Below are 27,258 nucleotides of genomic sequence, written 5' to 3' on the forward strand. Positions count from 1 at the left end.
GTGTCATTATTAAGACGTTCCGCACCATCAAAGAAAGATTAACAATGTGAGAACCAAGTGGGATTAGAGAATGAAGAAAAACTGTAACTGTTTAGACCAATAAAATGCCAAAAGTATTTGCAGCTTGAGAATTTTGACAAGCTCAAGGTTTGGAATTAGAGAATTGTTAATGTTGGCAGCTGTTTTAGGGGGCAACTAACAATGATCTTAATTTTGTTCTCAAAGTGGGATGAGAACAGTTCACAAAGTTCTGTTGATGGAGGAAGAGCCAGATTAGTCAGCTTCCCTGCAATAAAAAGTTACAAGATAGCAGGGCAGTCTGCCCGTTCAGCAATTAAGTTGCAATAATAAGCAGATCTGGCTTGTTTCAAAACATCTCTGTACACATTTATATAGTACAAACTTGCAAGTGTACATGCAGACAAGAAGTCCTCAAACAGCATCTAACTTACATCCCAGAACACTCACTTTTGAGTACATCTTCCAAAAAGAAGCGTACAGAATTGGTATGCCCTTTAGGACATTATGAGAATGGTTAAGTTATTATATATTTAAGAGAAAATCTGGAACATCCTGAAGCAATCAGTAGTATAAAAGGAAGCTGCTTTGGTCTGGCAGACAACTATAGTCAGCTAAAAATTAGTGGAAAGCAAAGCTATCACAAACCTTATTTAAGTTTTACTCAGGTTTTATTTCATTAAGTAGTTGAGAGGTGGGGTATTGTTTGTTTTGGGGTTGTCTTTTCTTGTGTGAGTGTGCATGGGTTTTGGTTTTTTTGTTTGTTTGTGGGGTTTTTTTTATTTGTCTAAGAATAAATGGTAGTAATAAGTAAAAAAGAAATAGTGGCAATTAGCACCACCTTCAGAATTTTTATCTACAAAGCCTCTAATCAGTTATCACTAACTGCAGATGGCTATCCTCCAGATGAAGACACCAAGTTAGTGAAAATTAGGTCTTGATCCTACATGTATTAAGTATGGCTTTAGACTTCACACGCAAAAATATAGTCTTTGAAGCCAATGGAGTAAGTGTCATGTGAACAGCTAAACATTCAGAGGAAAGTGGTCCAGAATTGAGCATATTTCCTTTGCCTCCATGTTTAAATTTGATGAATGCAGCCTTTGGTAAAGCTACTGAAAGTTGTATTCATGGCAGATAGATCACAGAGTACAATGTTGTTCTTGGAGCTAAGTCTTAGAACGGGACATTTAAGATTTGGGGTTTAACTGTATAGTCCAAGAGCTTTCATAAACTGCCTTCACATTCATACAGGTTTTGTCTTGTTTCTCTTACATTTTTAATATATTAATTACTAACAGAGAATTCTTCAGTGATTTCTGCATGATGAAGAAGAGGATAACATGGTGCTGTTTGTTCTATTTTAGGGAACTGAGCAATTTGCTTCACCTTCAATGCCTTCAGTGTTTATTTTGGTAAGATTAAAGACAGAGTGCATATGGCAGTAATTCTGGTATTCCTTCTTGTGGATGAATCATACAGAACATTCGGAAATCATATTACTGTGTAATTTATTATCAGAAAGGGTCATAAGCAGCAAGTGATAGAAGTTCAAACTCTCGGTAAAAGCAGGAGATTATATGGTATTGTGGAACAGATATGATGGGGGTCATCAGGTGCAACACCCTGCTCAAGCGGGGACACCTACAGCCAGTTGCCCAGACTGTGGCCCATCAGGTTTTTCATATCTCTAAGGATGGAGACTTCGCCACCATCCTGGGCTACCTGTGCCAGTGCTCTGTAGCCCTCACAGTAACAAAGAGTTTCTGGGTGTTTAGATGAAGGCTCCTGTATTTCAGCATGTGCCCATTGCCTCTGGTCACTGGGCACCACTGAAAAGAATCTGGGTCTCTTTGCACTCTCAAGTATGTACATATATGAGTGAGATCCCCCTGAGCTTCCTCCTCTCCAGGAGGAACAGTCTTTTTCTTCATGTTCTTCTTGGCTGGATTATCTCTAGTATGTCCATGTGTCTTTTACTGGGGAGTCCTGAACTGAAGTCCAGTCAGTTTTTAAAATAAAATTATGCCAAATAGTAGCTGCTTTTCCTGATTTGGTATGTTAATTAACAGAAATTGATAATGTAACATTAAGTGATGTTACAGAGAAGAGTTCTGAGGAAAAAAGCGAGATCAGCAAGAAAGCTGTTATCAGGGACTGTGCATGAGTGAGCACAGCTGCATGCCTTAGCTCAACTACCTGAATATTTTGATCAAACCATACCCAACTGCATAATTTACCATCTATATAACTCTCAACCTTTTGTAAGAGTGTCAGTGCTCACTTGTGTGAGAAAGAGGAATTAAAGCCAACTGCAACCAGCCCCGCTCTGCAGGTCTAACAGGATACCAGAAGTGGTACATAAGCAGACAAGAGGAAGACGGCAACAGCCAGTGGGCAAGTCAACACCAGAATCTACAACAAATTGTGAGAGGAGCTGTGTGTTGAATTAGTCAGTTGTTTTTGCAATGCTTTGGAAGGAAAAATACAAAATCATTTGTGTATCTGTTGAGTGGAAAGAGAGTGGGTACAGAAGGGTGCAATAGACTATGAGATCCTAGAACTGAGTCTGTTCTAGAGAGTTGCCTGCTATTTTTTAGAGTACATCTACATGTTCTATATAATCTTATGTAACTAAACCACTTCTCTTCTCTCTTTCTTTCATCAGTATAAAACCGGACCTATTAATTATAAGGCTTTCGAGTAAGGTTTTCTGGTTCAGTGATCCACTGAATAACTGAACTACAAAGAAGAAAGGTACATTCTCTATCAGATCAGCAGCTGCTGCACAGCTGTATTAATATTACTCCATGTGACATAAAGGACCAGATAGAGTCTGTCACTTGTGAGGCACAGGAAGAGAGAAGGAGGAATGGGATCACTGTTGGCAATAGCCCACGACTGAGTCAGTTTAGGTACAATGCAAAAGACCAAAATAAATGTGTAATATATGTGGTTTCTGATCCCGGCTTGTGCTGTTGCACCCATAAGCACTCCCAGCAGTTTGGATTTTTTATGCCACATCACAGACCCTGCCTCTCCCAGACAGTTTTATCATTGACAGTTCCATGTTTTGGGCTATGTATTAGCTCCTGCACCACCTTGTATTCTTACATACGTATCAGTTCCCCTTTTCAATGACTGGGGAAAACGCCTTGGGAAAAAAGCAGATTAAGGAAAGTAGACTATGAAACAACAAAAAATAATGTGTAGCTGCAGTTACAGAGAAAAAGGATAATGTCACCAATGTTATTATTAATTGCCTATCCCTCAGTAACCTACAGCAATATGCAGAGACACAATGTAAAATGGGGAGCTAGTATTATCATTAATGAGTTACTCAGACTTGTTAGCTTTTCCTCTCCAATCCTAACTACTGACGAGATCATCTGTTGAAAAGTACTGAGTAATTAGGAGTAAACACAAAGGTCTTGATCTTGCAATGCCCCTTTCCCCTCTTCTGAAACTCAATAGGAAAACTCCTTTGAAGACCTTTAGATGTAATGCTACAATGAGAGCCTCATAGCCTTACAGCTATGCTAAAGCTACCTGTTGGGCTGGTGAAGTCATGAAAACTTGCTGAACAATCATGGTTCTTGGCCACTAGACATTACACTCAGGAAGGAAAAAAGGGGTCAGTAAAAGCAGCTGAAATCTATCTACAACACTCATCTCTCAGGCTCCTGTTGTGCCATGTTGAAAGAAGAGGAAGATACCTTTGTCACTAGGTTTTAAGTATCTCTTGACTGGCAACTTCTGAAACACCTACTTCATTCCTTCTGCAGAAAAAAATCCTTTAGTATCAAAAGGGTCACTCTAATCTAAGTGACTTCTCTCTATATCTCTCAATTTTTCTCAAAGTCCAGTTGTGCTACTCCTGTTTCCTATGTGGTTGAACCAAGGTAGGAAAAAGGAATAAATACAACTTAACATAATGCAATTAAGCAATCTACGACAACATTCTCCGAAAAAGGTTATGCTTTCATGATTCATACCAGCAATTCTTGAACGTATTAATCTGTGAAACAGTATGAACCTGTTTTTCCTAAAACAAAGAACCCCAGATGTATTCTATAAACTAGAATTTTACTAAAGACTTCATTTTATGTCATCCCTTCTGATTGTTACTCCTTTCAGAGTCAATGGTAGTAGCCACTAGGGATATATGTTGTCAATGGGAAAATTTAAAAACACTTTCCTTTTGCATTCAAGTGAAAATGGAAATAGAAGGCAGGGCTGAGAATATGTATTCCTTAGTGTACTTTGGTCTTGTTCTTATTACTTCCGTCTGTCCTTCTCTTTTTGTGCTGCTGGTATTTCTTAGGGGAAAAAAGGCATACAAAATAACATGAACTACTTGTCTTTTCACTGACTCTTCACATTTATGCCTTATTTTCAGGATAAACAAGAGTAAGTCTGTTCTCCAAGTCCTATTGAATTTACCACACTGATCATGATATGGGGATAAAAATGTTGGTAAGTGTCTAAGCACCCAAGATTTGATGTATACTGGTGTTGTGGTGATATAAGTCTGAACAAGGTCACTGTGGAGTTCTTGACACCAGACTTTTATTCCTGAGTCAAGGTCTTCTGAAGTCAGCTTTGTATGAAGGCAGCATTGATGACACCTGAAGTCAGGCATTCATGACTTCTGTTAGGTCACTCACCCTACTCCCACGGGCATCTCCTGGCTACATTTTTTAGACAATTTCTTTCAGAATTTCTTGCAGCACTTTCTAGGCTGATATATAAAATTCCAAGTCTGTTTTGAAAGGCAAATCCTCAGAATAGGAAACTTTTTTTCAACAGCCAGTGTTTTTTATGAGAGAAATGGAACTGCCACTGCAGCTTCTGAGGTTTTATAAGTAGTTGAGTCTAGGTCAGAGATGGATGTGACAGTGTGCAAAGCCTTTTTCCTGCTTCTCAGTCTAAGAGACCTCTTACATGGATTATTATAATTTCTGCTCCTCCAGGACTGGCAGCTGCCAATAACCAAGGTCTGGTGCTCTTTAAAGTTTGTAGAGATAATGTTCCTAATAAAAGAGCAAATAATTAATTATCTGTAGCTATCTATGGTCATTTCTCCTGAGAAGGGACCTGTAGCTGATTCTGTAACAGACATCTTCTTCCATACCCAAGGCAATTTTGAAAAACACTTCCTTGGGAAGCCCAGAGTTCTATTAACAAACAATTCTATTAATCTGAAGTACAATGCCTTCCAAACTCATCTGTTGTTCAGAAAGCAAAACACAGATAACTTGCAATTGGTTAGTAGATGACAATTTTAGAATCAAGAAAGTAATTTAAATGAATTCAACTATTTGCCCAGAATACTGAGCATGTGCTCAGTCTTAAAACCATTATCTGCATAATATTAGTGACAGCAATTGATATTACTCATAGCAGCCAGGATTGCTCATGCCAAAAAAATTGGTTTATTTTGTTGTTTCCCCCTGCTTTCCCTCACAAGGCATCGCTTTAGCTTCTGCAACTCTGAATGCCTGTGAAGACCCTTGAAAGTATATTTTCTATTAAATTTACTTGTCTTGCTGACATTACTTCTAGGTAGATACATAAATGCAACATCAGCAGGTGAGAGAAGCAGGAGTTTAGGGAAGGACAACTGCTTTCTACCTCATTCTACTCACTCAGACAATTAATGACTTTGAAGATGATTCTGCTGAAAAAGTGATGCAAAACTGGATAGGAGTTCAGTGACTGATGGTCTCCTCAAAGTCTCAGGAAGTCAGCTTCAACTGAAGCAGCCGAGATTGTTCAAGATCTCAGCAAATTCACTGCTTGCTTTATCACGTACATTGCCCAGCAGGGACAAACACAGTTTCCAGGCAAGATAAATGTTAAATAAAGCAGTTGTAGATACTGACACTATCTGGTTATCCAATTTCAGACAGGTTGCCAACGCTTCACTGAGTGACGCAGAGCTCTGTATACTACTGCAAACAGTATCTCAAGACAGGTAGTCAAGGCATCATCTCACAGCACAGTTTTGCCCTTACTGTGATTCCGGATGAGCTCGTTGCTCAGCAACTTTCTTGTCAGCATCCTGATGTCTTAATAGAGGAGGCAATAGCATCCACTGGAAGATAGAGACACAGTTGTCATTGTGCTGCTGGCAGCTGCTTCAGGGGCGACTCACCATTTTCTCTCCCAACTTTTGAAAAATACAGATGGGGTCTGAAACTGAGCCACTAATGCGTGTGTAGCAATGAGGTAGATAGATGAGCTAAATCTTTTTGTAAATCTCTGAAAAAGTCAGTGGGAAAAGAAGACAAAGGGAATGTGAAGTCCTAACTTCATGTTTATCCCAGTTTGCCACAGTGTGAACTTGTGCCTGTCTTCTTAGCTGTTCTTCGTAGATGGTCTGCTCCTGTTCCAGCTTTCACAGAGGAATTCTTTCTAATTATTTGATCTGAAAGCCACGGTCATCTTATTTTCCTCCAGAAACCAGGATTGGGACACCTCACAGTTTTTCTTATTCAGTTCATGGCTAAAATACAACTCATGATAGTATCTGCAATCACACAGTCCTATTCCGGGTCTGAAGGAAGAAGCATGAATCACATCTCTATCTTTGAACTGGTAAGACAGACACAACTGTGGATAAGCTTCATTTAATCAGATCATAGCTGTGTAATGTCTCTTCTACCACTCATATCTTCTGGCAGAAAAGACCACATGTGGACATTCTTAGTCTCACTAGAAAAACATCCTTAGCCAAGTCAATCCTTAAAGGCTTCCAAATATATAAATCTTACACCAGCAAATCTAAAAATCCTACTCAGACAGAAAATGCAATTAATGGGGAAGCATCACAGACAGAAGACAGAGAGAAGAGAAGGTCAGCCAACAAGGACACTCCTGCTGGAATGCTTCACCAGTGCGCTGTTCCTGTGCTCTGGAATATCCTGCTCTGACAGAGGCAAACACTACTTTGTTAGAACTGAGTTTACACTGATGCTAAAGAGGCAGAATAAAGATCCAAGTTCTAATTTACATTTCACTCACTTTTGTGGTCAACTTATTTCGCTTCTGTAAATAGTTTGAATTTAATTTTTTAATGACATTGTAATTTATGAACCATGCCATTAAAAGACAACACTTTAGCTGTGGATGACATTGTTTATCCTTTAGGGGAACATTTGTTGCATTAGCCACAATATACATAGCCAATGTGTTTATGAAACAAGTACCAACTTTGTCTTCACGTTCAGGAAGATTTACTGGTTCAAATTTACAGATTGTTGTCCTAAGTGTGAAAACAGTAGTTTGCACGTCACATGATATATCCATCTGCTTTTACAGCAACGTATAAGCACAACAGTTGTGAATATACTCCGGATTTACAACACTACTGAGGTCTTCTACAAAGAGATACATATAAAGCTGTCACTTCCCTGACTATGTTGTCTCAAGTTAGAGAATTTTGACGCAGAACATTGCTAAGTCTAAAAAAGTCCTGGCTTTTCTGTCAATGGGGAGAGACATAGGGCCCCAAATAGGAAAAAGCTTTCCTGGAACTGAATTTTAAGTATTCATTATAATCCCTTGTCTTCAGCAGCAGCTACAACTGGCAGTCTTAGGGCTGACTTTTTTCTCGCTTGTCAGATTGATGGAAGGAAAGATGTGAAGGAAGAGATCCGTAAAAAGTGAGTTTCCTAGAAGCCTGCAATGCCAGTGAAATCATAAGAATGCTAATGTTTAAAGAAGCCTGAACATTTTGGAACAAAGAAGTACATGGACTTTATCAATCTGATGTTTTAATGAGAACAAAAATGCCACCACTAGTTTGCCAAGCCAAAATTTCTCTATTTCTAAGAATACCATTGACATATCCTTAGATACAATCAAAGAAACATCTGCTTTGTTTCTACTCTGATGCTGCTTCTGCTAGAAACCAGGGCTGTATTTTAAGATATGTAAAAACTGACATAAAACTAAGTCAGCTTCCAGGTAGCTTTTGTGGGATTACATTTAAATCCACCAAGGTCTATTTTGAACTAAAACCAATAATCAATGTAAGTCTTTGGGGCCTCTAATGAAGATTATCTAGAATTCAATGGATTAAATAAGGGGGACTCTCCAATCTGTTTCACCATCCAAATCATTAGTTTGTCAACCAAAACTGTGGGATATGCCATCCAAAACATTATAATATCAAAGTATGCTTCCAGGCACAGAGAAAATATGGCATCCAGCAAAGTATAAGCAATCTAAGGACTGAAGGAAACATAATGCTTTCAATGGTGTTAACAATTACACTAAATATTTTGGCACAAAAAACACAATGTGAAGTTATATTTCTGAGAGCATTTCCCAGTAAAATGCTATTAACACATCTGATCCTTGAGCTATTTATCCCAGGTTCCTTTGCTGGCAGCCACAAATTTGATCATTTTCATAGAATCATAGAATAGTTTGGGTTGTAAGGGGCCTTCAAAGGTCAGCCAAACCAACTGCCTGCCATGAACAGAGACATCTTCGACTAGACCAGGTTGCTCAGAGACCTGCTCTGTCTACTCAGACCAACTGAAATTTCCCAGACTGTTCCCACTTTTTCTTACAGTCCTTCATATCAATGGGTGACAAAATCAGTAAAATATTTAATGACAATATACTAAGCAAAAAAAATTGCCCTTAAGTCTTAGCAGTCTTGCTTCATAGGAAATACAGAGAACACAAGTGGCAAGTGGTAAATATGGCATCAGCATCAGTTTCTGATGAATTAAATATTGAGAAGTGACAGCAGTATGAGCAAATTTTCATTCCAGACAATTGCATTTCCATGCATTATGCATATTCTATGCATTTTGTAAGAAATTCTTGTTTTAAAATGCTTTGTGCAGTGTTCAGGGTTTAGGGGGTTGATGACACTTAAAAAAAATCATTAAAACACTATCTTTTTCACTAGCTTAACTGTAAAATCTAAAAGCAGCACTGTAAAGTTCTACCATGGCTGAAAGCTCCTTTCCCAAAAATGAACAAGGTGTTTAAAATCCCCAACTTTTCATGTCAGACCTCTGGGTTCCTCCTATGAGAGTGGGAATTCAGTGCTGAGATCCTTCGCGTACCTCTGAACACCAGAACTGCGAATATAGAGGTGTACTGGGTCTGGCTGGGATGGGTTCTTTCCTCACAGCAGCCTCACCTTGCTGTGCTGTTGGTGACTGGTGAGGTGCTGGTGGTGCTTCGGCTGCCTCTGAGCAGCCCTGGCGCAGCATCAGCACTGTCTCCCCAACATTCTGCCTCCTCCCTCACACCAGCAACTGGTAGGTGTACTGAAGCCCTAATTCCTGGGAAGTGGTTGGATATCACCAGCATATGCATCTTTTGCTTTCCTTTGCTTCCATGCACAACCTTTGCTTTTGTTTTATTAAACTTCCTTCTTCTTAACCCATGGGTGTTTTCTCCATCTTATTTTCTTCCTGCCAAGGAGAGGAGTGATAGAGAAGCTTGGTGGGCATCTTGTATCCTGCCAAGGCCATCCCACCACAGAAAGGTCCTGCTGCCATCAGTGCAGCTCTCCAAAACTGTGAATCAGAATTATTTCCAAATTATCTAGAATTCCTTTCTCAAAAATAACACACTCACACTACCATTAATTACAGGCACTACAATGATTAAATGTAAGGGTGACTGCTGGAATAAGTTACCATCCAGAAAACATAGAATTTACAAAGCACTTGAGAGTAGGATTTTTATTGAAAAAATCACTTAGAAAAGAGACAATCAACTTAGCATGGACAACAGTAAGAGAAAGAAGAGTAGTTTTGATGGTATTTATTTGAACATAGACAACAAATGCCACTAAAATGTCAATACATGCAGAGTTATTGTATTGTGCTCATCAGAATATCTCTTTTTATTTCAAGTGTAAAAAATCATTACATTTTCCTAGATATTGTGACATCGAAATTCTCAGTGAGGATCAGTGTTGAGAATTTCACCTGTGACTGACTTTAATACTGTTCAAAAAAAAGGTACTAAGTAAAAACACCGACTACATGTATTTGCTAACAGCTGACCATTTAATGCTCACCTTGCATGCAGGGCCATTGTCCTTTCCTTGATCCTTACACAATATTGGCAGAGGTCCTCTAGCTGTTGCACAGGTTTAATGTACAAAAATGTATACAAAATTATTTCATATAGACAAAGGATTATGCTAGGTGTTTCTCAGAAACTTGATCTCTGATTGGCAAGATGTCCAAGAGGAATATTACAGCTCTAATAAAATACTTTGTTCACTTCAGTGTATATTTTCTTAAATACCAGAAAGATGCAACAAGGAGGGTGGTATCTAAGTCAAGTGTATGCAGTTACCTGTATATGCATGAGAGTAAAATCTTAGTCAAAGTTAAAGTAAATATAGGGTGAAGAACTGGACACAAATCTTTCTTAAGGTAGATTAAGAAATCTTTTTTACATAGTGTAATGCCAGATAGCAAATTAATATATGCTTTCAGAAACACTTAAGAGAAATTAGAAAGAAACTAGATAGATGAGGTTCTTGATCAGGCACTACTTTTAACATGGTAATAGCAATGCAGAACTTCAGGGGCACTGAAATTACACATATATTTTTTCGCTGTATCTTCTAATCCATATTTCCTGTACTAATAAGGCCACCTTTGTACTTCTGTCAGCACAGCAGGCTCCAGAGTGAGTTGGAGAGAGAAATATCACGTATCCTCACCTTTCACTCATCTTGAAACAAACCACCAACATGTTTTTCTCCATTTAAAACCATTCTGGCAGCAGATTTCTCCTTTGTTCTAGATGTTCAAGTCTTTTCTAAAATTATCAGTTTTCATACAAAATCTCTCTAAATATTTGATGCTTTCCTTGATTTGCAAAGGAAAAACTCTTGTACTTGTCATTGTCACTTTCCTTTTGAACAGCTTCAGGTTTCATTTTCCCTTTTGATTACTACAACCTAATCTGGTATTTGGAAGGTGAGGGCCAAACCCATTCACATGCCTTACCACTGCTGATTATGTTGTCTCCTGAGTGTTACTCCTGGATTGCCATGTACCTCCTAGACAGTTAATGAGCTTTCACTGTTTCACTCTTCCTATGTCCTTCTTTCCCTACCTTTCCCTTTCTCCCCTCCTCCACCAAGAACAACTACAACAATAATTGAAAATCTCACATGAAAAGAACAAACCTGTACTTACTCTTCACTATAGGCATTTGATGGAATGCTACTTTTTCATTTTCCCTTTTCCATACTTGAGGAAGGAATTCTTTTCTTAAGAGCCTAGGGATACAGACTATATATTCTGATTTGCACCTCTGGGCATTATCAAGCTGGAAGTACTGATTATTGGAACTTAAATTATTGACAAAGTCATACTTTTCAAACACCTATGTACCTACCTCTAGGTGTAAGTGCTTCTGTGGAAGAGACCACGGCCCTAATTTAGGGATAAGCAATAGTTTTTGGAGAACTGGAATCAACAGCTTTCTAGAATTGGAAGCAATATTTGGAGAAAGGAAAAAAACAGGATCCTATGCAGTTTCAGGGGGTTTTTTCACAAGTTTTAGCTTTTTTGTCTTGAAAACAAAGAAATCTTACTGTACATTTCCTCACAGCTAGGCTTTACTGAAAAAAAGTTTTTCAGTTTTCCCCTAAGGGATCTTATGCAACCACAGATGCTATGAAAAACAGAATTTAAATGAATGACTATGTGCTAAATGAGATGTGCAATTACAGATAGCTCTGATATCCTGTAAACATATAGGCTCAAAATGGTTCTGGCTCCAGCTGCACTATTTTGAAAACACATTCCCGGTATCACCTAAATAAATGCTTTGACCATTAGAGTGGAAAGGGTGACACTTCAAATCGTGTTTGGATACAAAATTTAAAAAGCTTAAAAACTGCTCACAAGGAAGACACTTATCCGGAGCATAGGACACATTTATTTTGCATAAGTGCACCAGATGACAGGAGCAGTCTAAGGCATTTTACAAGTGGTTTAATAGAAGAGACAGCACATACGATACACTCCATCATTCTGAACTCACATAAAGGAAAAGACAAAAAAACACAAACAAAACTTCCCATAAACCTCTTTCTTCATTATTCATGAGGGCCATATACAGTGACTTACAATTTGCAGACCTTAAGTTGTTTTTTTTTTAACTGTGGCATCTTAGAATCACATGTCAGGTCACAATGGCTCTGATCTTTTAACGCTTTTAACCATTTTATAATTCAGCTGGTATATAAGATGTAGTGGAGCATTTCTTAGTCTTTATGGGATTAAAGTTTGGCTTTAAACCTATGATTTTATTCTGCCAGTGATACAATAAATAAACAAGACAGGTAACATGATAGCAGTGGGAAACTTTATGGACAAAGATCAGTCCTGGAAAGGATGACACACTTTCAATGATTCAGCCTTGAGAATCAAAAACCCTTTTCAAAGTGAGAAAATAAAAATAAAAGCTCAGTTACAGTGGGCTTACAGGATGCAGTGCTTACTCCAAGTTTTATCTTGGCAGCTGTCAAGCTGTCATCAATTAACATTGATGAAAGTGCCTACAGAACCATAAAGTATTATTATGTGTACCAGAATTCTTTTACCTGTATAACATGATATATTAGAGCAATTTGGATATGAAATATTTCTATATCACTACAATAAATCAATCTCACATCATGAAGTGATGAAGGGAAGTGCTAGAATTACTGCCAATGCTAGTACTCTACTAGAAATCAAAATCTGTCAGATTCTATACGTTCAATAGCTCTCTCTTCTGTACCCATTTAAAATTGTAAAGAGCCCATAAGAACCAATGAAACATCCATTACAGACACTATTACTTAAATTGAAGATTGTCAAACAGTAGCAAATTGTTCTTTTAAAAGGTTGGTGACTTCAAGAGACAAGCACCAAAATAACACATCTGCTAGCTCTAAAATGCAACATGTCCTGTGTACCATATTACAAACACAAGATAGCCTAAACATATTCCTTGAATGGGCTACATACTTTTTGTCACAATACCCTTATGTCACTTGAACAACTTAAAAATTAAGGAAAAAAAAAAAAAGCAAGAAATGACAAAATGTGCTTTTCTGTGGCTTCTACTCATGTAAGGACAAAGGTAGTATTTCAACAAAAATCTATACATCCAGATGCCGCTGCTCTAATACTTGACCCATGTGGAAAGATAGAGGAATTGGGGTTGTTTAGTCTACAGAAAAGAAAACTGAGGGAAGAAATGATAACAGTTTTCAAATCAGCTTCACTGAAGAGGTGAACAAATTGTTCATGGCTAGGGAAGATGGAACAGGAAAGAATGGTTTCTGCTGTACATTTCTGTTGCACATCAGGACCCTCTCCTGACTTTGCACCTTTTTATTTTTTTAATAAAGAGAAGTTGTCTCTATGCAAAACCACAGTGTGCTCAGTGTAGTTCTCAGCACACTGTATCCAGTTGGTGCAAAGAGCTTGCACCGACTCTTCTTGCACCGACTCACCGAACTCTTCAAGATAGCTATGAATAATTAAAGCAGAAAAATAAAGCATTCATAACAGGTTTTTACATATTCCCTAGTTTCATTGCAAGGATTTCTTCCTTTTCACAGCTAGCACAAAGTTTACTGTTTGTCTGGCTTTTGTGTACTTCCAGTTTGATAGCCATGGCATCAAATTCCTACAAAAACAACATGTACTTCTTTTAGCATCAGGAAGAGATTTTCTGTGTAAAATTGACTTTTCACTGAACATATTAAGTTTCTGCCTCTTTTCAAGATTTCCTCTTTAAACATTGTTTTATCTTCTTCCAAAAATTATTTAGCAGCATCACCAGTATGCATAAACTTTCCAAGATAATGTAAACCAGATCCCGTCTCATCTTCTCATCTTGCTGTTTTTAAATATCTTCAGTGCTATCAAGCACTCCTTTCATTCTTCCTGCCTCATACTGCCATCTTGTACATGGATGAAACATATTTACACTTCAATAAACAGGGAAGTCATCCTTGCAAACACCGACATGTTTACTGCGAGAGAGAGAAAGGGAACTCTTGGGAGTACTGTGGCCAGATAGTGCTGTTTAGCATACCTACACCTTCATACACTGGGTATTAAGGAGTATTAAATTAAGCAGCCTCTCAGCCAGATCATCTTTTTTGTGTCTTCCCAGCTCCTTGCTCATTCTTCTGCACCTCCTGGTTTGAATCAGTGTACTACGCTGACTGAATTGCTCTGAGACAATACAGTCTCCTCAGCCAGCCTTGGTCTTCTTTCAAACTCAAAACTTTGAATTAGCCTTGGCTCCACCTTTTTCCTTATTTCTTTCCACATTCACCTAGTGACCCACATGCATTTGAAGTATCAAAAATGTTCTGTCCCACGCATGCCAAATCTGAAATACTTCAAATTAAAAACCGAAAAGATTTAGGTTAGATATTAGGAAGAATTCTTTATGGTGGGGGCGGTGAGGCTGCCCAGAGAAGCTGTGGCTGCCCTGTCCCTGGAAGTGTTCATGTCCCTGGAAGTGTTCATTCTGCCAGCACTCTTCAAATGTTGTAGGCATTTGGTCAGCTGGACAGACCACCTGAAAAGCACACAGTGAAGACATTGTCTGTTCACGGACAGGTGCACTCTTTGCTGCCCAAAACCAGCTGGACAGCCAGGCCCAGAGAGTGGAGGTGAATGGATTTACATCCAGCTCGTGGCCAGTCACAAGTGCTGTTCTCCAGGGCTCAGTGTTGGGGACAGCCCTGTTTAAAATCTTTATCATGGTCTGGATGAGGGGATCAAGTGCACCCTCTGTCAGTTTGCAGATGACACTAAACTGGGCAGGAGTGTTGATCTGCTGAGGGTTGGAAGGCTCTGCGGAGGGATCTGGGCAGGCTGGATTCACGGGGTGAAGCCAAGTTGATGAAGTTCAACAGAGGAAGTGCCAGGTCCTGCACTTGGGGTCACGACCCCAAGCAGTGCTACAGGCTGGGGACAGAGTGGCTGGAAAGTGGCCCAGCAGAAAAGGATCTGGGGGTCCTGGTCAAGAGAGGCTAAATATAAGCCAGCTGTGCCCAGGTGGCCAGAAAGGTCAATGACATCCTAGCCTGTATCAAAAATCATGTGGCCAGCAGGACCAAGAGATTGTCACCCTGTACTGGGCACTGGTGAGGCTGCACCTCAAATTCTGGGTTCAGTTTTGGGCCCTTCACTACAAGAAAGACATTGAGGTGCTGGAGTATGTCCAGAGAATGTCAACAAAGGCGGGCAACAGTCTGATGCACGGGTCTGATGAGGAACAGCTGAGGGAGCTGGGGATGTTCAGCCTGGAGAGAATGATAACCAAGGGGAGACCCAATCACGCTTTAACAACAACCTGAAAGGAGGCTCTAGCAGGTGGGGGTCAGCATCTTCTCTCAGGTAACAAGCCTTAGGACATGAGGAAACATCCCTAAACTGTTTCAGGGGAGACTTAAGTTGGATACTATGAAAAATTCTTTCATGAATAGGGCTGTTAAGCACTGGAACTGGTTCTCCAGGGAAGTGGTAGAATCACCATCTCTGGAGGTATTTAAAAGACATGTAGATGTGGTGCTTAGGGACATGGTTTAGTGCTGGGCTTGGCAGTGCTGGACTAATGGTTGGCCTCAATCACCTCAAATGTCTTTTCTCACCTGAACAATTCTATGACTCTGTGGCTATTGTGTCTACTACTTGCCAGCTGAGGCACAGTCTGAAGCCAAGCGGTTCGGCAGCCACGCAGAGCACGTGCGGCAGTGCAGAGCACGCTCTCCCTTGGGCACTGCACCTGAGCTCTGGGCTGGCTCTGCAATTCTCTGTGTAAGTGCTATGCCATACACCCAGAACCACAGTGCTGCTGAGTTTAAGCCCGAGTGTGTTTACATAAGCCACTGACAGCCTCCTGCTTGCAGTTCATTGGCATCTATTACAACTTTCATATGCTGGCACCTGAGAGGTCACAAAATTTCAGTGTGTGCTACAATTTGCAAATTTTCTAGGGACTGCAGCAGCAACACCATTTGAGATAGGTCCTGAATGCAAATGATTTTCTAGCAGAGAAAGTAACAGGTAATTTACTAGACTGGGATCCCTCTTCCCCGTCTTGGTAGGTAATGGCTTGGGAGAAATGTTTGTGTTTGATGAAATCCTTTAGTGCTGTTGTTTATTATTCAAAGTCCTGGGTGCAAGCTGATGTGGGTGCCAAGCAGTGCACCTCCACTGCTAACACAAACGAACCCGAAAGTGTTACAGGTGCCTCACAGGCTCTTGTTTCTACTCACTACATTAAATACAGCAGAGATCCAACGATGCACTCCCAAAATCATAGAATCAGAGAACTGGTCAGGTTGGAAGGGAGCACAGTGGGTCATGTGGGTAGTCCTAGAGCACACGGCACAGGACTGTGTCCAGATGGTTCTTGAGTGTCTCCAAGGAGGGAGACTCTACAATCTCTCTGGGCAATCTGTTCCAGTGCTCAGTCACTCACACAGTAAAGAAGTTCTTCCTTGTAATTAGGTGAAATTTCCTGTGCATCAGTTTCTGCCTGTTGCCTCTTGTCCTATTGCTGGGCACCACTCAGCAGAGCCTGGATCCATCCTCTTGACACTCTTCCATCACATACTCATAGACAATGACATGGTCCATCTCAGTCATCTTTTCTCTAGGCTGAACATCTCTCTCAGCCTTCCCTCATAAAAGAGATGCTCCAGTCCCTTTCTTGCACTCTGCTGGACCCACTCCGGGAGCTCCACACCTCTCTTATGCTGAGGAGCCCAGAACCGGACAGAGCGCTCCAGATGTGTCCTCACCAGGGCTGAATAGCGGGATCACCTCAGTCGAACTGCTGGCAGTGCTGTTCCGAATGCAGCCCAGGATACCACTGCCCTTTCCCACAGTGGCACACTGCTGGCTCAACCCCTTGCACGTTTACTGTTTTGGCTACTTCCCCCACACGTGGGACCTTCCTGGGCACACGGCCTGGCCGAAGCCGAAGGCTGGGCGGCCGGGCCCCTCTCAGGCACTGCGGCTCCCGTTGGGCGAGGCTGACCCCGGGGAGGGCACAGGGCTTCCTACCGCCCATCGGGAACGTGCGCCGCGACCCCCCCGCACTGGCACCCGCCCCACATCCCGCCTGGGGCCGGGCCTGTCCTGGCAGCCCCCGCACCCGGGCAGCGCCGGGACCGCAGCTCAGCAGGGCCCGCGCCGGCCGCCCCGGGCAGGTCACCGCTCCTGCCGGGATGGGTGACGGCTTCTCCAGGATGGGTGACCGCTCCGCGGGATGTGAGACCGCTCATGGGATGGATGAGCGATCCCTGAGATGCTGACCGCTCCCCGGCACTGATGACCGCTCCCCGGAGCCCCCCGCCCCGGCGCGGGAGGAGCCGCCCTTGCCGGCGCAGGCGCCGCAGCGCTCGGCCGGCGCCATGGCCCGCGGGGTGCTGCTCGGCGTCGTGGCCTGCCTGTGCTTCCTGGCCCCGGCGGCCGAGGCCTTCAAGAGGAGGGGACCCAGCGTGACAGCCAAGGTGACTCTTGCCCGCCGGGAAGGCTCGGGCCGGGCCGGGCGGGGCCCGCGGCGGGGGTGTCCCGCAGCCGTGCCGGGGGAGCCGGCCGCCCTCTGCCCTGTCCCGCTTCCACAGCCGGCCCCGCGCCGCAACCCGGGCACAGACGGCTTGGGGCGGGCTTGGGCAAACGCCAGAAATTCACCGTTTTACTAGATTTTTTTGTTGGTTGGTTTGTTACTTGGTGTTTAACCCCTTTGGGCATGCCGCCTTTCTGTAGGCGCTGGCATACCGTAGAGTTCGGGCCAGCAAAGCCTGCCTCTGGCTTGCAGAAGTGGAAACTTTTACATTCCTCACCGCACTAGCGCTACTGCGGCCTCTCCTGCTGCCAGAGCAGTTTGGGGCTGCTGGTGCTGCCAGCCTGCCCCGAGCAGGGGGGGTTTGACTGCGCTGGCGCTCGTCTGTGCCATGGGGTTTATTCACTCTCCCCTGCCCTCTTTGCTGAAACTCCTGGAGAGGATCCAGCAGAGGGCTACGAGGTTGATCAAGGGAATGGAGCATCTCTCTTGCCAGGAAAGGCCGGGGGAGCTGGGCCTGTTCAGCCTGGGGAAGGGACTGAGAAAGTACCTTATCAATGTCTATGAGTAGCTGAAGGGAGGGTGCCCAGAGGATGGACCGGCCCCTGCTCGGTGGTGCCAAGCTGACGCACAGAAATTCTGCCTGAATATGAGGAAGAACTTCTTTACTATGCAAGTGACTGAGCACTGGAACAGGTTGCCCAGAGAGGTTGTGGAGTGACCCTCACAGGAGATATTCAGGAACCACCTGGACACAATTCTGTGCCATGTACTCTGGGATGGCCCTGTTTGAGCAGGGAGGTTGGCCCAGATGACTCGCTGTGTCCTTTCCACTCTGACCCATTCTGTCTTTGTGTGAAGCTCTTGGTACTGAGAGCAGTCCCTTTGCTGCTCCTTGTTTCCCACTGCCTTGTGCCCGGAGGAGCGGTGCGTGCGGTGCCTGCGAGGTTCTGCCAGCAGAGCTGCGGGCCAGGATCCCCTGGGGCTCAGTGCTGCAGGGCCCCTGGGCAGGCATGATAAATGGTCTGTGTGCCTGTGGCACACATGGCCACTGCAGATGGCACTGCCCAAGAGATGGACTTGTGGGCTGTGGTGCCTGCTGATGGGACGGGGATGCACCTCGTTACTGCAGCATGCCAGCATCTCTTTCCAAAAAGTGTTTGTTTGGTGCAGGAGGTGGGATGTTTAGTGCAACTTTGGATAAAGCAGGAATTCCATGTTTCAGCCCCCAAGTGTCTTTCCATCTGCAGTCACGAGAGAGTGTGTCCATGCTGGGAAAGACACTTACACTCATGAAAGTGTGACAGGGAAGGGCAGAGGCAGAACTGCTTCCTCTTCTGCATGGCTTCAGCATCCTAAGCCATGGACTGTGCCTTTTTCTCTGTACTTCATTGCCACTGTTGTCTGCAAATGCTTACAGTTTCATTGCCATGGACTTCTAGACCACAGATTTCATTTTTTTGGGGGGGTAAATTTGACCTCCAAATAATCTTCTAGCAATATATTCTCATTAAATTATGCATAAAGTACTTTCCTTCTTCATTCCTTCTGCCTGGGCTATAATTTTATGCCATTTTCTGATTGTTGTGGCACATAAAGAATTGCAGTGCCAATCTTCCGTGTCCTAGGCAGTGGTAACTATACAAAGCTCATCAGGAGACACCAGTCTCCTCTCTTCCAATTTAAGTAGCTTTCTGTAATTTTTCGTCATATAAAAGGTATAAATAGGTATTCTGTACCTATTGAGCATCTGTTCTGCCCATTTTTCTACATTTTTTTAGGTTGGTTTTATCATTCTGTGATAGAGAAGCCAGAATTGCATGCAGCACTCGGGGTGTGAACTCACAGTACACATGTAATTATGGTGTAATTATGGCCCATCTCTTTTCTGTTTCCATTTTAATTATTTCTAGTATTTGTTTGCCTTCTCTGACCTTCACAAGCCCAAAACCAAACTTTTCACTAAACTGCTCAGGAGGACACCAGATGTATTTTGGCCCCCTTGTTGTGGCTCTACACCATAGTCAGTATTTTTGCATTTATAAGGTTATTAGATTATCTGGTCTCCAAGAATAATGAGATCTTCCTTTCAAAGTCTGCTTTTGTTTCCCTGAATAATTGAATGCTCTTGTCCATTTTTTCAATTAGCTGTACACCATCTTGTGTAAATTATATATGAATATGTTTATGAGAACCAGCCACTCATACTTTCTTTTTTCATTTTAGTCTTGAAATACTTAACTTCAAATTGTAAATATGTTTAGATATTTATAAAAATATTAATAAGACTGAAAATTTATAATACTTATTTTCTTTCAGAGTTTTTAGTGAAGAATTTGGTCAGATGCTTTTTGGGATTCGAAAGTGCTGTATTGACCAGCTCAGTAGTGTCTACATGCTCACTGAATTTCCAGAGAACCTGAGGAAATACACTCACAATGACATGGCTTTTCTATGCAAAAACAGTGTCTAGGGCTACCAGATATTTCCATACTTGATTTTCTGGCCAAAAATATGTGCAGACACATTTTTACAAGTACTGGGTTTGCTGCTTAGGTGAGCAGCAGTGCCACATATGAAGCCTTGTGGCTGGGCTAGGTTTACAGCATATGATGAACTTGTCTCCATGTGCTCTGTCAAAGTGTTTGATGTTCCTGCTCTGTGGGGTGATTGTTTGGTAGCCTTGGTCGTGTTACTTATATATGCCAATGTATTTCAAGCAGTCCTAGTAGAACAACATTTCCAAACAAAATAGACAGACAATAGGTTTAGAAAACATAGGAGGGCAATACCCCTTACCTAGATAACACTGGAGGCACAATTCAGAGAGGTTTGTTTATAAAACTCCTAAAGAGTTAGTGAAAGTGTGTTGTTAATACTTTAGGAGCCACACATCTAAGAAGCATGTTATTCAGTGCCAAGGAAATGAATGAGGTGTATCAAAAGGAATTTTATTTCCTTTATAGCGCTTTTATAGCGTTAGCCAAAAGTTCAACAGTCAAAACCACATGGAAGATCAAGAAACGGTAGAAATGTTTAGTAGGAGAGCGTGAAAGAGGCATTCATGTTGGAGAGACTGTGGTCATTTATTATCATTATTGGACTAATTTCTTAGCATTACAGACAAGTAATACTTGGTTGAGTGCCACAAGGAACAGCAAATACCACATCATAGGAATACACATTGCTGTTTCCTAGAAGTTGTAATAGCCTTTATGTAACTTTTTCAGAACTTCAAAATGCCTCATTTCCTGACAGCTGTTCCTACTTTCAGTAATTATTGGAACATTTTTGCATGTTCAAATATGCATTCATAGATTCTGAAGTATATTAAAATGCCTTATAATTCATTTGCCTTTTTGAAGTTGCTGTTCAGCAACATATACATTGACGTTTTTAGGCAATCAGCTGAATCATCTGGCAAGGTTATTTCTCTGTTGGGCTTGAATTCATGTTTAGGAAGGCGGCTGCTTGCTTGAGCCGTAGGGTTTTCTTCCCACTGTTTGTCAATTCAATGGAATTTAGGCTTTTGTCTGCACATACTGATGCCTGGAACAGTGAAGATTATGAGTGGATAGCAAACTGTCATTTGTAGGGAGTGTCAGAACTATAGTTCTTTGTTATTTTCCCCCACATTGGAATAGCATTGTTGTTCTTCCTTACTTTCATATTTCATCTTCTCCATTCAGCTTTAAAGACTTATATGTCTGGGAAAAATCTTCTTGAACACTATCTTCAAGCTTGAGATACAGCAGTCCCGCTGAGCCATTAAAAGCAATAAGAATCAAAACATAGTCACCAGTTCTCAAACAGTTCTCTGCATAAGCTGATTTTGGTGGCTCTGAAAGGATTTCTCTGAAACAGCACCCTTAGGAATTGCAGGACACTATTAATACAGGCCAGGCAGAAGCAATTTCTTACCACCTTACTCTTTGAAAAGCTTGGCCTTTTGTTGCGCTCATGTCTGTATCACTTTTGTTCCCTTCACAAAAATATTCAGGTGTTCTTTGATGTGAAGATTGGAGACAAAGATGTTGGCAGAATTGTAATTGGATTGTTTGGAAAAGTTGTCCCAAAGACCGTGGAGAACTTCATTGCGTTGGCGACTGGAGAAGTATGTTTGTGGTTTTCTTCCACCATGTACTCAAGTTTGGCTTGGGAAGGCAATGTTTGTTTAATGCTGTTTCAGTTGTGAGCTGTCAATCTTCATTCACTGGAGCCTGTGCAAAAGTGCCATCCCCAAGGCTGTGCACTAGTGTGTGTCTTCTCAGGTCCTCAGTTCACAAGACATAATTATGAGATGTTGGATATGACCACCTCAGTCTGTCCCTGCCTTGCAGATCTAGCATGTGGAGTTAACAGTGGTCAGATACCAGTCAAATAAAGACAATGCCTTTGATCACCTGAATCATACCTTCTTTGTGGCAGTGTAGTCCAGCTGTGTTTACCTGCACCTCAGTTCAGTGTGTTTCTTGACAGTATTACATCTCTTGTTGATATATTCTGTGAAATCTAGCCATTCACAACTTGTGTATTTCCATATGATTATATATAGACCTGGGTGTTATATTCATTTAAAGAATTATTTCATTTTCTTAGAGAGGATATGGATACAAAGGAAGTAAATTTCATCGTGTGATCAAAGACTTCATGATTCAAGGAGGAGACTTTACAGCTGGAGATGGATCAGGAGGTAATATACTTAGTATATTCCAGGTTCTCTTTTCTTTGTTCAAATGTCTGCTGAAAGTATTGGCAAAACAGCATATTCCTTCATTGTTTCTGCTCACATAAATGAGAAAAACCCCAAACCAGCCCACATTTGTTTCAGAGCATCTAGTACTTTTCCAAACATCTTGTATCCTAAGATGCAGCTTGTTTGGATTATCTGATTTATAAGTATGTGTAGCTCTTCCTTTGTCCTCAATTTTTGCAGATAGCTCTTTTCTGTCTGACTTGTCCCCATTCAAGAAGCATGGCTTTGCGTGCTGGGCTGGAGCCACGTGACCAGCTGAGCTGCTCCTACAACTTACCGTCTCCAAAAGATGGATGTCTCCACCCTTCCCCTGCTCTGGCTTTGTGACAGCGCTCCTTCCCTGAGGCACTCACTGATTGCATGAATAGGTGAACCTATTCAAGTCATCCAGCAGAAGTCTAATGCGTGATGAAACAGTGAAAGCGCGTAGAGGGAAGGCAGGTAGGGAAGGAGGAGGCTGTCCTCCCTGCCCTCAGCTCAGGCTGTTCCCAGGAACCTCTGAAATGTGCTGTGAGAGGGAATTTCATAGCAGAGAGAGAGAAAGAAATTAGAAGATGAGGGTCATGCCCTCTCCCCTTTTTTCTCTTACTAAAACTGAAACCATAAACTTGCTGGTGCTGGGAGTCCTGGCTGTGTGTATCACTCCTCACTCCTGAGCCTCCGGAAGAACAGTTCGGTCCACTCAGGAGGGCATTGCCAGCGCAGCATCTCTTGCACTGCCCTCATTCTGGCTGCAGATTTCTTCCCTTCCTTTACATGCACATTCTTCACATGCTAGGATTTGAACTGTCTGCCTGAAATGTTAGTGATTTCCCTGCTGGGAGAGAATGGAAAACACAAATTCCTTTTCCTAGCAGTGAACAGTGGGGAAGACCGTAATACCAAAGACATAGTTTTAGCATTAAGGGTAGGCAGCATTTACTTGCTTGCTGATGTTGTTTATCGGGATAGCATCTGGTGGTGTTGTGAGCAGTGTCCCCATTGTGCTAGGCACTGCTCAAGTAAAGAGTGAGACAGACAGCCTTCTCTTTTCAGAGTGATGGTGGTATAAACATGACTGACGTGTTTTCTCTCTGAACAGTTCTAGAAACATCTTAATCTTTATGTCGTGGTTGTACAAATCCACACCAAGTATTTTAGGCTAACTTCCATTTGGTCTTTATATGTTTGTAAACCTGCCTAAAGCAATTTCTTAGTATAAGGGAAAGGTTTAAATATTGAAATTGTCACAAAACATGAGAGCCTTATTGCTAATTGCCATAAATATGTACTTTTTTTAAGCCGAACAGGATGAAGTATACTATTGTTCAGTGGTGTCTGTAAACTGGACCTTTGAAGGTATTTAGCTTGCTTCAATTCAAAGGATAAAGCATCATCAGCTTTAACTATTCTGTCCTTATGTGTGCTGGTTTAGCTTACCTTTACACACAAAATGATTTTAGTTATGGAGTCGCTGATGATTGAACAGTGATGCTGCTGTGTTTACTCAAACAATGAACCTTCAAGTCCTGAATTCATACTTTGTTTTTCCCATTTTTGAAAAAGGGCTTTTGTTTAGTATTTTTTTAATGTTTGCTTTCTTATTTTTTTGTCATAGGAAGAAGCATCTATGGAGAAAAGTTTCCTGATGAGAACTTCAAGCTCAAACACTATGGAATTGGATGGGTTAGCATGGCTAATTCTGGCCCAGACACCAATGGATCCCAATTCTTCATCAGTGTGACAAAGCCTTCCTGGTTAGATGGAAAACATGTAGTATTTGGCAAAGTCCTTGATGGAATGGTAAGTGTAAAGTAGTGGTTGATGTGGACAAATTGTGACACATTATATCCCTGTTACCATGGTTCAGAAACAGTTGAGTATTCATCTAATACGTACATGGTAGAAAATGATTGTGAAGAGCTCCAGCTGGATGATTTAGAACTGAAATAGCAAAAATGGAAACCTGTATCATGCTTTTGGCTTTCACAGCCCTTATTTCAGACTGCTAACCACTGAAAACAACACTGACACCTTTGCAGATTACAGACGGAGAAAGTTCAGCTCCTCCTGTCAGTAACACTGTTACCCATGAAATAATTCTGTTTCTACAGGCTAAAATCAAATATTGTAGCACATGCTAGTTATGGATAACACTTTCACTGTTACGGTCTTCAGAAGCATGTGAATGATACTGATGGAAGGCCAAATAGAATTTTAAGTTAAAAAATTGTATTTTCAAGAGATGATTCTTTTATTAGTCTGGTTTTCCTTACAGATTATTCCTTTTTAATCTATGTCTTGAAATTAATGGAGAAAACACAAGCTGCTGGATGGACCAGTTCTTTGAGGAGTTTGAAAATCTAATCAGAACTCTTGCCCCTCACTCCCACATTCATACTGAATTCCGTGTTCACGATCTACAGTAGTAGCTGGAAATTTTTGAGAAGGTATTTAGATTTAAGTTTCAGTTTAGTCAGATTAATGGACAAATATCAAAACCCACATTGTCAATAGAACTAACTGAATGTAATTAAAAAATACTGATGGCATGGTACCACGCTGAAAATGTGTATGTGTGTGTTACATGCTAAAGGTAAAAGCAGTAACCAGATTTCTGGAAGCACAGTTATGCTGTACAATTAGAAGAATAATAGTGCTTGTCTTTTCTGATCTCTGGACTCACCTTCTGCACACAGGCCACAGATAGAATCCTGTACGTGCCAGCTTAATCACCTGAATGTACATTTTCAGTTGCCCCTTCAAAATGTTTTTGTTGGCTGAAAGATTTTCTAGGAGGACAGGCAGCCTTTCTTGTGCTTCTGTCAACTGTGTGTGAGTTACAGAATGGTGTAACTGCTAATGTGGAAAAAAAAGGATGTGGGAAGTCAACAGGGTAAAGGTCTTTGTTCACAAGCTGTTTAATAAGCAGTGACATTAGGCGTACTTCGTTGTTTCCGTGGCACCAGACTTCAGTCACTGGAGTTTCTTTGGCTAAACGGAACCTTTCTGTTTGTTTGTTTTTTTGTTTAACAGTCTGTGGTGCACTCGATAGAACTCCAGCCAACAGATGAACATGACCGGCCCCTTCAAGACTGTGTGATTGTGAACAGTGGCAAAATAGCTGTAAAGGAACCATTTGTAGTTGAAGTTGGTGACTGGTGAGACCAACAGTCAGAATGAAAAGTAAATCTTAAATAACTTTCCTTTAATGCCTGTTTTTGACCGATCTCAATTATACATTGAGTTTTCTCCTCAAAACATATGAGGCTACATTTAGGCAATACTTACCATTTGCCAAATACATAAAAGATACGACCATTTCTATAACAACATGTTGGAGCTGCCACTGCTTGAAATTCAAGACATATCTCACTAAATTCTAGATCTTGCAGAAAAAGTCTTTAATGAAAAATTATAGCAGTAATTCTATTTTTTCAAGATTTAAAATACAGTAATTTTATTCTGTTTGGAAATTTTAGCAATGTTTGTTTTTGTCTTTTCAGCTGAAAATATTTACTATAACAGTACCAGCATTTTTAAAAACTAATAAAAAAAACTAAAAAAAACCTTAAAAAAAAAAAAGAGTAAAATACAGAAGTGTTTTGAATAAATAAACTTTGATTTCAAATAAATACTTGAGAGCATTTTTTACTCCACCCCCACAAGGTCTTTCTTCTCACCTCAGCTGACTCCACATAATATGCAGGGGGTTTTGCTTTATAGGAGGTAAGGTAGTAAGGTTAGAGCAGAGATGGTAAATTTTCCTAATCTTAACCTGTCAGATGAAGTCCCTGCTGTCTTTCAGAGAACCGCAGTATTCAGATACCATCCTGTGATCAAGGACATGCAGCTTTTCTGTCTATTATTAAGATAATCACTTAGAAACTGATTAAAACGGAAGAATTCTTCTTTTACAGCACAGTGAATTTTGTAACACCTAACTGATATTATTTATTGTAAAGCTCAAATGCTTTTTCTTTTAAGTTTTGCTGTAAGTTTGAGAACTTTAGGTTCATTATTTTTGTGATGCTTCATAAATAACTCTTAAGCTGACAACGAGTAGCTTTCAGAGAAGGTCAGTATAGGGTAACACTTAAGAGACACCCGTGTTAAGTTTTTACAGTACTCCCCAGGACAGAGATGTGGATTTTTTCCTGTTGACAGTGTTTTAGGACTCAATATGGAAGAGGCAATGCCAAGATCTGATGAAGGACTCATCCACCTGTACAACAGGCAGCACACCACTCCTCCCTTTAGTGACTTGTTTCCTGAAGGGTGTCCTGGAGCTCATGAGAGGTATCTAGAGCTGAAGTGATTCAGAGTAGGAGAGGCTACTACAGCACAGAGTTTGTAGGAACCTACTGGCATTCTACTTAAAAGGAAACAGGAAAAAGCTGTGGGCAGGGATTTACCCCAGGTTCTCCTGACGTCATTTGCAGTTACAGGATGCTTCTGCTGGTTCTGCATCCATAGCTCTGGGGCCTCTCCTGAGAGTAAATACTGACATTTCTTTTCAGAGACCTGTGAAAGGATTACTGTCCTCTTTAAACAGAACTTGAGGAGAACTTGGCAAGGGCCTCTAAATTTGCCTAGTGCTAGGCAATCAAGATTTTAATTTTACCTCTGATCACTTCTTTTTCTACTGGCACTTTAAAGTAAAATTCTCTGAAAAGCAGCACTGGGAAGGCAGGGTTAGCAAGCAGGAGTGAGAATGCTTCAGACTGCCTTGCCCAACCAGCCTTCTGCCAGTAGCTGAAAGCTTTCCTGGAGGCTGAGCCTGCAGACCTCATAAAGTTATGCTACCTGAACAAGTGTTGCAGTCACAGGCCTACCTTTTGTCCAAGTCCCAGCTTTCCATTCCCCAAATGGCTTCCAAACACATTTAGTAGCTAGAGCAGGCCACCCATGTG

The 27,258-nt window shown here is 41.4% G+C and overlaps 1 protein-coding gene across 2 annotated transcripts; it reads left to right on the top strand.

The window, feature by feature from the left end:
* The first annotated feature begins 17,421 nt into the window (after positions 1-17,421).
* Positions 17,422-25,557, top strand: PPIC (peptidylprolyl isomerase C). 2 transcript variants are annotated; one of them, XM_048290911.1, is made up of 5 exons: positions 17,423-17,557; positions 21,611-21,724; positions 22,210-22,303; positions 23,964-24,148; positions 25,382-25,557. In XM_048290911.1, exons 1-5 carry the CDS (start codon positions 17,459-17,461, stop codon positions 25,508-25,510), a joined length of 621 nt encoding a protein of 206 aa, XP_048146868.1. In that variant the 5' UTR covers positions 17,423-17,458; the 3' UTR covers positions 25,511-25,557. The 2 variants fall into 2 exon arrangements, with proteins under 2 accessions (XP_048146869.1, XP_048146868.1); XM_048290912.1 differs by lacking the exon at positions 21,611-21,724 and having other exon boundaries at positions 17,422-17,557.
* Positions 25,558-27,258: the final 1,701 nt, after the last annotated feature.

This window comes from Corvus hawaiiensis, chromosome Z (assembly GCF_020740725.1).
Source record: "Corvus hawaiiensis isolate bCorHaw1 chromosome Z, bCorHaw1.pri.cur, whole genome shotgun sequence".
NCBI classification, from domain to species: Eukaryota; Metazoa; Chordata; class Aves; order Passeriformes; family Corvidae; genus Corvus; species Corvus hawaiiensis.